The sequence below is a fragment of the Periplaneta americana genome, chromosome 9 (assembly GCF_040183065.1).
Source record: "Periplaneta americana isolate PAMFEO1 chromosome 9, P.americana_PAMFEO1_priV1, whole genome shotgun sequence".
Taxonomy (NCBI): domain Eukaryota; kingdom Metazoa; phylum Arthropoda; class Insecta; order Blattodea; family Blattidae; genus Periplaneta; species Periplaneta americana.
Genome location: NC_091125.1, coordinates 96,994,769 through 97,008,589, shown reverse-complemented (window position 1 = coordinate 97,008,589; position 13,821 = coordinate 96,994,769). Strand labels below are relative to the sequence as shown.

General features: G+C 38.0%; 1 protein-coding gene across 1 annotated transcript in view; it reads right to left on the bottom strand.

The window, feature by feature from the left end:
- Positions 1-11,666, bottom strand: part of Snoo (Sno oncogene) — a 421,394-nt gene extending 409,728 nt beyond the window's left edge. The window contains exon 1 of the mRNA XM_069835433.1: positions 10,704-11,666. Within this exon, the coding sequence (XP_069691534.1) occupies positions 10,704-11,534 (831 nt within the window). The 5' untranslated portion in view covers positions 11,535-11,666. The remainder of the gene's footprint in view (positions 1-10,703) is intronic.
- Positions 11,667-13,821: the final 2,155 nt, after the last annotated feature.

Sequence of the window (13,821 nt, the reverse complement as noted above, 5' to 3'; positions counted from 1 at the left end):
TAGCACAGTTTTGTGACTGCGTATTGTATTATATATATATATATATATATATATATATATATATATATATATATATATATAGTCCATATACTCTTACGCTGAAACTTTCTTGTATTTTTTTTAGTCGGTTATTTAACGAACTGTATCAACTACATTATTTAGCGTTGGTGATAACGAGGCGGTATTTGGCGCGATGAGGCCGAGAATTTGCCATGGGATTACCCGATATTCATTTTGCAGTTTAGAAAAAACCTAGGAAAAAATCCAACCGGGCAATGAGCCCAAGGGAGATCGAACCGACACCGGAGCAGACAAATGAGCCTCCTATCTGAGCTACGTCGGTAGCCCTCGTATAGTGTTTATAATTTTTTAAAACTATTTCAAAATATTTTAATATGTTCGAACACTTTTCTTTATCGAAACTTTGCTTCCATGGCCTACACTCTTACTCTGAAACTTTCATGTATTTTAATGAACTTGAAAATGTTTGTATAATCGCTGTACGCCTTAAAACCGGTTGTTTATTTTTAAACTACAATATATTTCATCTATAAATAAGAGATCACAGCTTAGGTAGCATTACAGTTTCTTAATGAAAGAACGGAAAAAATGGGAAAAAGACATACTGTGAGTAAAGGCAGATATAAATTTAGGCCTAAAAGTAAAGATATCCCCTATATACCCTACGCCAGTGGTTCTCAAAGAGGGGGTCGTGTAATAGCTGAGGGGCTCGCGAGATGATTTACAAAATAAAACAAGAAACACCTTATTAACATACATTATGTTGCATTTAGAAACATAAACAACGTTGAACATAAAAATAAAATGTTTCAAAAGTTATAGGCTAAATTAAAAAGTAATTAATGTTTTTTAAAATGTGCATGTTTTTCAGAAAGTAGCTTCTCAAATCTGATTATTCGATACACACACACACACACATACATACATACATACATATATATATATATATATATATATATATATATATATATATATATACATACATACGCACACGTAACTCAATTTCAAGGAGATTTGTCGCTTTTGTTTTGATAACAGTCATAGACGAGAAATTTATTTTTCATAAATTACGTGATTGTAAATGCTTTAAAAAATTTAAGACGTTCTTTTGCAACCTCGAGGTATTCTTGCATTCTTCTGACTTAAAACTGGTTTACGCTCTAATATATAGCCTCTTATCCAAAAATCCATCAGTAGGTACACACTCGCATTTCAATTGATTTTTTTCCTTAATATTCGTTGGAATTTCCGGTTAGATTAGTTGGACGCAATTCTAAAATCGGATTCAGTATACTGTTATAGTTACTCTGTCATAATTGTTTTGAGATTATTCCGGAGAATTCTTACAAATCCGTCGATTTTATGTCTACTTATTATGTTAATATCTTGGCTTTGCAAACTACTGTTCAAAGTGTTTAAGTGTTCGGAAAATATATCAGCAAAGAAGCCAAAAAGAATTGGAAAATAGGTTTGCATATTCCAATAATTTCTCGTCTTGTAGGTACCGGTAGTACATTTACAATAAATTATCCACTAGTTTTGAGTAAAATTGTCTTCGACTTTACAGGTATTTGTACTTATCGAATGGGGTTAATTAAGTACTGGTAGTCTACTGTAGTGGGGGGGGGGGGGGTCGCAAACAAAACTCTTACCCAAAAGTGAGTCGCGCCTTCAAAGAGTTTGGGAACCACTTTCCTACACCATGGAGGAGGGCTTTATGTTTTCTTGACCTCGGCACTAGAATGAAGTGATGTGATCGGCACCACGCTCCGACCGCCTTTTACGCCTGAGAAAGAACCGGTATTCAATTTGATAGGAGGCCGAGTGAACGTTGGGACCGATAAGAAAGTTTTGGCAACGAGGAAAAAAATCTTGTCACCAGTCGGAATTCAAACCAGGACCTTCCAGTCCAAAGCCAGCTGCTCTTCAATTGAGCTAATCCGGCCGCCCAAATGTAGAAAGAAAGAAAGGAAGGAAGACAGTGGAGAAAAATGAGAGGCAGAAAGAGAGACGACAGGTATATACCGTAGGTAGAAAAGGTGATAGAAAAGATAAAAGAGAGGATGGAAGGCAGGCATAAGAAGAAAGGAAGAGGAAGTCAAAAGCAAGCAGGCATAGACAGAAAGGTGGGAAGGGGAGCGAGAGGGAAATTGAAAGGAGAGGCGGGCAGAAAGGAAATAAAATAAAATGGAGAAAGAAAGAAAAAACGTAAGCGATGGGAAAATGGAAGAAAAGAGAAGGAGAAAGGAAAGACAAATGAGAGGAACAAAGAATGAACAAAATTTGTTCTCTAATCTCGCTTTGATTGACACTTCTTCTTCTTATTGGAGTGGAACCTTTTATTTGCCAAGCTTTTAGCGTTACTAAGGTATTCTATGAGAAAAATTGTAACCTATGTTCCACTACCCTTCTCCCAAGTTATACTGCACATATCCGTTTTAACGCCGAGCTGCGTTTGGTGTTATGCAAATATCTTATGTAATTAGGTTATAGGAAGAGGAGGGAGGAAGAACTTCATGCGGGCCTACGAGAGGCATGGGGTTAAATCCTGTCTTGTCTTGCCTGACGTCTGTTGCTAACTCGTGCGGTATTGTGCATCATTACTGGAAGCGTTTCCCGCACCGTGAAACAGACGAGTGAAGGTTTCCAAGGCTACTAAACTGGAATTCCGCATATGAGTACACACAGCACCAAAGCGCAGTGTTCTCAAACTGTACGAGACGTTACCGTGGTAACTTCTTGGGTAACAATGGGAGATGGCAACTCCGCAACCGTGCGAACAGGTTCCTGTAATTACAACAGGCGTGAATTATTACGTCATATACATCAGAGTCGTCATGCAAACTGACAGATAGACTGCCTGCAGCGTTGCCAGACATACCACAACCATCAAACGTTGACTTTTCAGGAATTTATTGATCGAATACGTCATAAATGTAGGGCGAACTACAAACAGATAGTCCTCATTTCCATGGCGTTCTTGAGAGATTATAATGACTACTTACTTCTTTACTCAAATTCAAGTTTCTTCTATAGACTATAATAATTACAAGCTTGATTCAGGGATTTTGGCCCCTGCAAAAAGTAAGTAGACACACTAAGAGCGAGTTACTCATCACTACTGGCGGGCTGGGTCACACAGGTCAGGCCGCGCAGTTATAACATCTAACACTTCCTTCTTATCATGTCGCGGTATACTCCGTCTTAAAACACCATATTCTTCCACACGTCCCGCTACTATATACTTACTATGTCTGTTGACTAAACAATGTCATGATGACTTGTATTTTCTTGACATGAGTGTCCCTCAGCTTCGAGCATAGATATTATTTTCATTTTTCCTCTTGCCTCTTCCCCTCCTATGCAAATTTGTGATTAAATTTCTTTCTTATGACACAACACACAGCTCGCTCACTAGACAAACAGCCAAGGACAGTGGCCATTAACGTTGAATCGAGCTGTAGAACACGTGATGTATAGTGCATACTATCAGTCTCGAAGATCATCGCTGATTAGCTCAGACTGACCAGAATTCAAACGATTGGAGTGATTGACGAATGTGAAAAAACTGGACGGTCTTCTGTAATACCAATTTATGAAAACGAGATAATATACTCGTATAGCGCATTCTAGCAGATATGGAAACACTCGCTAGTGAACTATGTAAAACAGAAAGAGACAGAGGGGAAAGAAATAGAAATATCTTCGAACATCTGTGACAAGTTGTGATAGGCTATTGAGAGTGACTGGGTTCGAAATGTGGAAACTGAAAAGTAGCGTATCGGTATCCACTGACACTTATTTTCAATTCATTCCATACTAAATGACCCAATAGTTGATACAGCATCGTTAAATAATTATTTTAATATAATAATAATAATAATAATAATAATAATAATAATAAGGGTCTATAATATTTTTGATTAGCAGTAATAGATTTATCTCCCTTTCTGCATATTGGTTTTACTATGGGAATTTGAGATTCTGAATGGAAAAGAAGAGGAACGTAAACTACAGACAAAACAGAACGGACGAAAATTAAACAAGAGAGGAAGATAGTAAGAGAAGGGAGAAAGTAAAGAAGATATGAAAAGCATAAAAGAGAAGAACACAGAAAGACAGTGAAAGCAAGAAAGAAAAAGATATAATAAAGAGAAGAGAGCAAAAAAGTAGAGAGAGGAAGGGAGAAAGGAAAGAAAGAAATGGGAATTATAAAGAGTCGAAGCATAAATTAAAGGCAATTCAAGAGCAGAGAATAAGAGAAGAATGAAATGAGGGCGCGAGAAAGAAAGAAAATAGAGAGACATAAGGAAGAAAACAGAGGAAGAGAGTAAAAAATTGGAGAATTAAGAAATGGGAGCAAGAAAGAAAGATAACTAAAGAGAGAAAAGAATGGAAGAGAAAGAAAGAAATGACAAGTAGAAAAAGAAAGGAAGATAATGGAAGAGGATTAAAGAGAGAAAGCGAGTTGAGAGATAGGAAGAAAATTAAGAGAAAGAGGAAGAAAATTAAAGCGAGGAATCAATAACAGACTAAAAGTGGTGGAGGGTTAAATAGCCTAGACGCCTAGAATCAGGAGACTAAGAGGAAAGCAGATAAGAAAGACTGGAGAAGACTGGGTTTGCAGTGAAAGACCTGCCCTTGGGCAGATCAATGTAAATGAATGACGCCTACAGGAAGCGAGAAAAAAGTGAGAAAGCGAATTAAAGAGATTAAGGAAGAGAAGAAGGGCTTTGAATAGAGGAAGTGAAAATAAAAGAAAAGAAATGAGAAAGAAGAATTCCACGATAATACTTCATTCTTCCTCTACAAACCTATATTCTCAATCACAGATATAACTTAAAATCTCTGCATTATGTCACTCAAAATATGTCCAGAGAGAGGAGAAACAATGATGCTTCCAGCAACTTTCGTGCTGTTTCGAATATGAATAAGATTATTTATAAAATGTAATATTCTATCTAATTAGATATTCCTTAGTACAAATGTTATTTTATACTATGTAAACCTACATATTATTTCGTTGCTTTATACTCATATACGTAGGCTATAGTTTAAGGAGATAATGCGACTGAGCAGACAAAAAATTTACGCCTATCTAGTGGCTATAGTAGATTAGATTGTCATCGACCGTACACAGCGAACTTCAGATAGAGAGGGAAAGTTTAACGTACAAAATTTTGGGTTCCATGGAAACATCTACAACAAGAACCATACAAAACCTTTTAATACTGAACAATGTGATTCTTAAGTCATACTTAGTTTCATAATGAGCCGCGGAACAGGGAGACCCTCGAGTAATGGCGACGGTCCCTACGCTTTGCTACGGTTAAACTGGACACTAGCCTACATAGAGCTGAGAAACGAAAAAGTTAATTCATTAAGATCAGATCTTTGGGCTCAAAAGCTAGTTCTCACAAGCAAAGACACCGAAGACGACGAGTAAAATCTTAAATTCATGCCAAATTCTAGGATTGAAAGACTAGATTCAAACACATCTACATTAATGACGTGGAAGTCTCAGCCCTTGCGGGTTCGATCCCGGGCCAGGTCGATGGCATTTAAATGTGCTTAAATGCGACAGGCTCATGTCAGTAGATTTACTGGCATGTAAAAGAACTCCTGCGGGACAGAATTCCGGCACATCCGGCGAAGCTGATATAACCTCTGCAGTTGCGAGAGTCGTTAAATAAACCATAACTTTAAAAACTTTAAGTCTCAGCCCTTTCTCCAAAAACGATTTTACTTAACAATTAATATTTGAGGAGAAAAATTAATTGTCAATATTACATATATCATTCTGTGTGACAAATTAATAAATCTGTAATAAGACCTTACTTAAGTTTCACCTTGTATTCCATCAGCAGGTCTTCCCTAATGAACTGCTACAGCTTACACTTTAGGCCTATTTACGGGATCCAGGGAACGCGTCCCCCTTGTTAGATCCATTAGCCAGTTATTATTTTTTATCTTTAATTTTGTTTTTGAGAATCAATAAAATTGTATTACAAATTTTATACGGTCATTTGCGCGTGACATTTAACGCAGATAAATTGACCATGGTCAAGCGCTTGGCATATGAGTAAATGCGTCTACGTACATGTAAATCAATCAAATAATAGCCTAGGCTACCGGGCGAGTAGATTATCTACTGTCTGAATAACGGCAACTTTAGCTATAGGCATATGCGGGCGCGCTACAGCATGTTGGTTACGGAGACAATAGAATATTATTAAATACAGTCATTCACCAAAATTAAGAGAATGAATTTTTAAACTGTCTGCCTTCGCCTTCCTGTTCCAAACAATTTTCGCACCTGCTCAAAAATGAAGCATCCCTAGTTACAGTTACCTCTGATTAGGGTGACAAGATTCACATCGATAAAAAAAAAGAAGACACAAAGCTTCAAAAATGAGGACATTGTTCGAAAAACGAGGATAGAAAATATGTACTTTAGATTTCGGCTTATTATACTTTAAATTATGTCAATATCTATTTTATTACAAAATATTTACAGCACAGATTTAGGCTTATATCATATTTAAAAGTATATTAAGATCTATTTCATGACAAAATAATTATGAAAAACGTAATAATAATGATTTTACAGTCAGCTAAATATGAAAGTTAAAGAAACTATAATTGAATAGGTTATTTCGAAAACGTAACTTGTGATATTTTCGCCCATGTTAACTTTTATAACAAGAGTGCTCTTTACTCTTTCCTATAACATATTATTGCTAAAAATCACAAATAAGTCACATATTTCATCTATAGAAATGAATAAGAAATGGACTTTTAGTTTAGTCAATGCAATAAATGCTACTGGAATAGTTTGCGCTGAACAGTACGTGTTACGTAAAGAGAACAGATAATACTATCTATTTAGAATTAGGGTTAGGCCTGCATTATACTTAATATTACGTCAATATCTATTTTATTACAGCATACTTATGACAAAATTTAATAATATACAGTTAGCTACATATGAAAGCAACGACCATAACAAATGGGAGCAAAGAGAATTATGATCGTTGGCAAAGAGTATATTCCGTCATTGTTGCTGCCAACTACAGGGAAATTATTTGAGAAAGGCGTCAAAGTAGATACTGTAATTTCAAAATATCAGGCATATAAGTACGAAAAGGAGGACATTTCTTGATTTTTTAAAAATCCGCCCGGACCCCGGACAAAAGCCTAAAAAGGAGGACATGTCCAGACAAAAGAGGACGTCTGGTTACCCGACCTCTGATAAATGGAGGCGAGACTTTCCCTGATGCTATTCTTCAGTTCCTTCAGGTATATGGGGTTATTTTTATATACTTTATATTTTAGAAGTTCCCCAGAGATAAAAGTCACTGACATGTAGGTCGGGAGATAGTGTGTACCACAAATTCCTTCTGCTAATTCTATCCTCGAAACTATGAAGTTTGTCCATAAAATAGTCGACTTCGCAGAATCCCGTTCGAAAAAGGCAAATCACCGACAGGTCTACTGCACAGTCTTCGAAATTAGCCTGAAAGCACACACCCGCCGGTAGGCGATGTTGCAATTTTCCGGTAGGGAGATAATTTTCTCAAACATTATAATACTCGTAGCAACACTGCTACAGTATTTAATCATAGTAGTAATTTAGGCCCAAAAATATATTACAAATTTATATTTAAATATCCTAATCTTGTCAATTCTAGTACTTCCAGTATTAAATTTAAAAAGTTATGTATGGATTTCATAAAAATTGAAAAATTGTAAATTTAAATTTGTATATTTTTATTGCGTACTAGCCATAATACAAATTGTATTATGTACATCTTAATTTCAATTCAGGAATTTGCCCCTGATCACGAGTTCTACTCTTTCAGGGGCGAGCTAAAGGTTTTCTGTTTATATTATATTTTATGTTACAATAATTAGCAAAATAAATACAAAATTGTTGAACATTAAAAACGAAACTGAATTAAAATACCAGAAAAAATAGAAGTAGCGGAATCTGATTGTAGGATCTCACTGTATGGATCTCATTAAAATACATCGCACCTCATTAATCATTATGTCCCTTTCTTAGAAGAATAAAAAAAAAGGAATGTTTTTACATGAAAACAAATTATTCTGACTGTTCGTAAAATAACGACTATGAAGCACAACTCATGACAGAGTAACTGAAAACATACAGAAACAGCGTGGGCTTGACATAGGAATTTTCAGTATTACATCAGATCTGATATAGTCTACATAATATATTCGAACCAATTTAAACGAGAACATTCTTAAATGATTATGTTCCTAAAGAGAGAACTTTATTCGGACAGGTAATGTGGACGCTTAAAGGTTGAATATAAAGCTGCAGTAACAATCTACTTATAAAACAGCATGAATAATAATAATAATAATAATAATAATAATAATAATAATAATAATAATACTAATAATACTAATAATAATAATAATAATAATAATAATAATAATAATGGTTTATTTAACGAAGCTCGCAACTGCAGAGGTTATATCAGCGTCGCCGGTGTGCCGGAATTTTGTCCTGCAGAAGTTCTTTTACATACCAGTAAATCTACTGACATAAGCCTGTCGCATTTAAAGACACTTAAATGCCATCAACCTGGCCCGTGATCGAACCCGCAATCTCGAGCATAGAAGGCCAGCGCTATACCAACTACGCTACCGAGGCCGAGTAGTAGTAGTAGTAGTAGTAGTAGTAGTAGTAGTAGTAGTAGTAGTAGTAGTAGTAGTAATAATAATAATAATAATAATAATAATAATAATAATAATAATAGTCTAGTTTACGTACACAAGTTTCAGATGCTCCCCTTTTCGAATGCAGTTCACGGAACAATTTTGTGGAAACGTATGAAATGTCGTAATAATGAATATAGGTCTACATTTGAAAAAATTGGTCAAAGGATATCAGTTAATCATATAAAATCAGTTCTAATCGCAGAGAATAGTGTTTGAAAAGTGTAACCGTAGGTTTTCCCACGCACTGACTCTCAATTAAGCTAGATGTCTTTGAGACTATACCCAAATGAGGGTAGATAATCATTCAGGTTTATTTTTATTGGGAGTCGTAAATATTTATGTAGGCTATATAAGGAATCTTTAACCTACAATTTGCATATTTGCTCTTTATATGTTCATTTTCAATACCTGTCTGTATTGCTAATCAATGAGCATCTTACAAACCATTTACGTAAAACTTTTAATACGGAAGAACAAACACACAGGCTTCATAAATACCCACGGCGATGACACATGCAATTCACGACCTTATCGCTAAAGCTCTCACTCACATCCTCTTACTATCGTAAAACGACAATCAGCTACGTTTATTAACTGTCCTGTGCAGCTGTGTGAACTATCAAAAGAAATTACTTTTGATAAAATGTTCATATATTTTTGGCACAATCCCTACTGATGATGTACGATTCAACGAGAAGATAATTACAAGACTTTTTAATAATAATAATAATAATAATAATAATAATAATAATAATAATAATAATAATAATAATAATAATAATATGCTTTTAATATGAAATTACTTTTACTTCATGTAATTGGTATACATTCACTTTTTTGGTCTCATTGATCGTATATGAGATTTTACACGTCGAAGTTACGTAAGTCCACACAAAACCTTGATTCTTTTTTTAAGTTTATATCGGTTATCACGACGCTGATAACACACTTTCTTCACAATTTCAACTACTATATTATGTCATGTTCTGTTAACACCACGTTGAAGGGTAGAAGTTTACGTATTTTGCGCAACTATCACTATCGATTATTAAGCACAATCCTGCCCGCGGATGAAGTCAAGTTCATCCTCTTCCATTTAATTCGTTACAAATATTTAGATTTAACGCTTAATGCCGTAACAGTAAAGGTCAGGAGTACCAATTAGTTATTTATAGGCTTATAATGGCTCAAACAAACAACATATTCCTTCTAATCCACGGTAACATAAGAACAAGAAAACTGATTTCTCTAACCTTGAAATGAAACTACTGCGGTTCCTACAGGGAAATAAAAACAATGAAATGTCATTGCTACTCAAATAAAAAAGTGCCGCTTTCAATGCAAATCAAGACAAAAGCTCTTAAATAGTGTTATAAACTGGGATAATTTGTAACCTTAGTATCACTACACTATTATTGAATGCATGAATCCGTTGAGATCTTACTCGTAAAGTTTGTATGAAAGATTTGTCATTTTCTGCATAAACATCATTTTCTGTATAAACTAACGGTTTTTGGACATTATCTGGAGCAAACGTCCATGAAAATATGTATTTACATGTAAGCTTATAAAGTCTCACATTCATGCAGATTGTATCAAAGTGTTCAAGGCCAAACTACCTCACACATACACAATGTAGCCTACATTAATAGTGCACTTATTTTTGTGTACATTACACAATAACTTTCGGTTTAAAGTGTTGGTATCTTCTCTTACAAACATACGAGTGCACACACATACACACGTTGTATTCCATACACTGAGGGTAAGAACAAGCATAAATGCATGCATTACCGACCCCATGCCTTGAGTGTAGTGGCAGTGGCGGCACGCCGGATGGGTTACGTAATTGCGTTGTGTTTATAGTAGGGTGTGTATACAAGGAATTTCTACACACAATGACCTACTACCCCACGGAAGGGGTTGCTTACCTGTTTGCGTTTGTTGTTGTTGGGGGCGCCGTTGTCGTGTTGCTCCTTGAACTCGTCCAGCACCTTGGCGAGTTTCTCGTGTTCGTCCTGGTCCTTCGCGATGAGCAGGTATGACCTCCAGTTGCTGGAGTCGAACCCCCAATGGCAGGTGCGATTCTCCTGGAACCTGTGCACGTGGCACACGAATTTCTGCGGGGAGAACATTCCGTGGCACTCTACGCATTCGATACAGTGTGCATTGTTGTCCGTGTATAGCTCCGGCGTGCAAATTCCCTTGCATTTCCCGAAACACTCGTGGTACACCTTGAAGGAGAGGGCTCCCTTAGGCGGCGGGGGCGCCCTCACGGCCGGAGGCGCTGCACGGTGAAGTAGGGCGCTAGACAGGCGCTCGGCGTCGGTCTTGGTTATGAGTCCGCAGGAAGGGGCGCTCATAGGGAGGATTCCCGTGACCTTGAGAACTTCGAGTTGCTCGTGGTTGCAGCGAGAGCAGAAGATCTGAAGCTCCTCGCACACTTGGTTGATCTGGCATAACGAGAACTCCCGGAGCACCGAGTTCAACACCTGCGGCAGACACAGCCGCTTCTCGCCGCCTACTACGAAGCACGAGATGGTCTCGCCTTCGAGCACCGTCTCGGACAGCTCTGACCTCGACTGGTCGGGGGTGGTGAGGATGGGCAGCTGCTGGATAGGGAAGGGCGGAGGCGGCGTCGCGGCGAAGACAGCGTCGGGCGGCTCCGGCTCCTTCATAGTGGCGCCCGGCCCCTGCAGGCTCTTGACGGCGCTTAGCTGGTACGTCTTGAGCACTTTCTTGAGATGCGGGCTGTACTCCATGTCTTGTATCGCGCGCGGTCACCCACTCAACTCTCCGGCGGGGCTACTAGCCTCCGCTCTCCACTCCGGCCCAAACATGTCTGCCGCGCGGTTCTGCTATGCCTCGGGAGCGCTGCGGCTCTTACGAACAGTGCGCCTCCGCCCCGCTAGACGAGACTAGCGCCCGGGCGTGCGCGTGAGGTGGTCAGGAGGGCGGGACTCGGTGTCGGTGTTCGATCCCGGTTCCCCTGCGTTCGATGAGTGCCGATCGGGGCGCCTGGAAGCGCCGGGACAACGGAAAATGGCATGGAGACGAGGGGCGCGTTCGCTGACTGGAAGAGCGGCCGTCGCAGTAGTCGGCCTACCCCCACTCTACTCTCACAGTCTGCGGCAATAGTCACGTGACCTTCCCGTCAAAATAGCCGCACGCCTGAGTCAGGCGTCTCCCGAGAGAGCGCGGAGATGTCTCGGCCTCTCAGCGCACGGACCGCAGACCCACTAATGCCCGAGGTCACCTGTAACGAAAGCAAAATTCTCGTAGCCGGTCACGTATTACGCGTCTGCTGAGAAGGCAATAACACGGATGAGACTGCTGCACAGTGCCGGAAAAAAGCGAATTAAAGACTTGGCACTGTCCGTCTTGAAATTGCACTCTCTAACATGAACTTCGGTGGCAATGAAACGTAGGGTGTAAGGTAAAAACATATTTTGTTCCTCAGGAGAAAGATTCATATTAAGTTGTATTAACAATTTTTATGGATGTAATAAATAATAGTGCTAATTTTATAGAACCTAAAGATGCCTAAATATACGTTGGAACCTATTTTAGTCTCTTTTATTTAAAAATATTTGTAATAAAATATTTTCTGTTTTTTCTCTCTTTGTAATGAAGAAAATAAATTAGTTTCACTTTGAAAGACCTAATGTGACAACCATCATTTCCGTTTTAAAGGATGAGAAAACTTGCATCATCTCATGACGTACAGTATGTTAAAGATCACATCAAGGTGACTTGCATCAAGTCGCATTTTACATTCTTGGTTGCTGTTATTGCTGCAAGGAAACAAGTTTACGAGCAAAAAAGGAAACTTTTTATCTCATAATAAGGAGAAACTGAATTTACGATCTCAATGTAGTAGCAAATATTTTGACGAAGAAGTGTAACAAAATGGGAAAATGTAACTTTCCAGTTAGAACAATTCCTAAATTGAAGTATGCTCCCGCGACATCAGTAAACGTTAAGCGTTCGTATTCCGCATACAAGCTTGTGCAAACGAGACAAAAAGTGTAAATCGTTTCTCGAAGATTTATAAAAGTTACTGGTTGTGTTATTGCGAGTGAAATTATGAAAAGTAAGTGTTAACATTAGTGAATATTACTGTAAATTTAGGATATAAAATAATGCTTCAATTTTTCATCATCACTGATTACTTTCATTTTCATTTAGCTATACCCCTGTATAGAGAGCTAGGAAAAAAATGTATGGTTTTTATTTAACGACACTCGCAACCGCAGAGGTTATATCAGCGTCGCCGGTGTGCCGGAATTTTCTCCCGCAGGAGTTCTTTTACATGCCAGTAAATCTAGTGACATGAGCTTGTCGCATTTAAACACACTTAAATTCCATCGACTTGGGCCGAGATCGAACCCGCAACCTCGAGCACAGAAGACCAGCGCTATACCAACTACGATACCCAGGCCGACGACAGGTAGGAAGTATGTTATTGTTTAAGGTTTAAGGCATTATGAAGGACAAAACGTTCATAAAACACTTCATATACAACTAATACGAGTAATAATAGGTATAAGATAGCTATATTAATTAATTAATTAATTAACTAATTATGGCTTTTAAGAAACCCGGAGGTTCACTTCCTCCCTCACGTAAGTCCGCCATCGGTCCCTATCCTGAGCAAGATTAATCCAGTCTCTACCATCATATCCCACTTACGTCAAATCCATTTTTTATTATCCTACCATCTACTCTCGGTCTCCCCAAAGGTCTTTTTCCCTCCGGCCTCCCAACTAAATCTCTATATGCATTTCTGGATTTGCCCATACGTGCTACATGCCCTGCCCATCTCAAACGTCTGGATTTAATGCTTCTAATTATGTCAGGTGAAGAATAAAATGCATGTGTTCTGGGTTGTGTAACTTTCTCCATTCTTCTGTAACTTCATCGCTCTTAGCCCCAAATATTTTCCTAAGCACCTTAATCTCAAACACCCTTAACCTATGTTCCTCAAAGTATGAGTCCAAGTTTCACAACCATACAGAAGAACAGGTAATATAATTGTTTTATAAATTC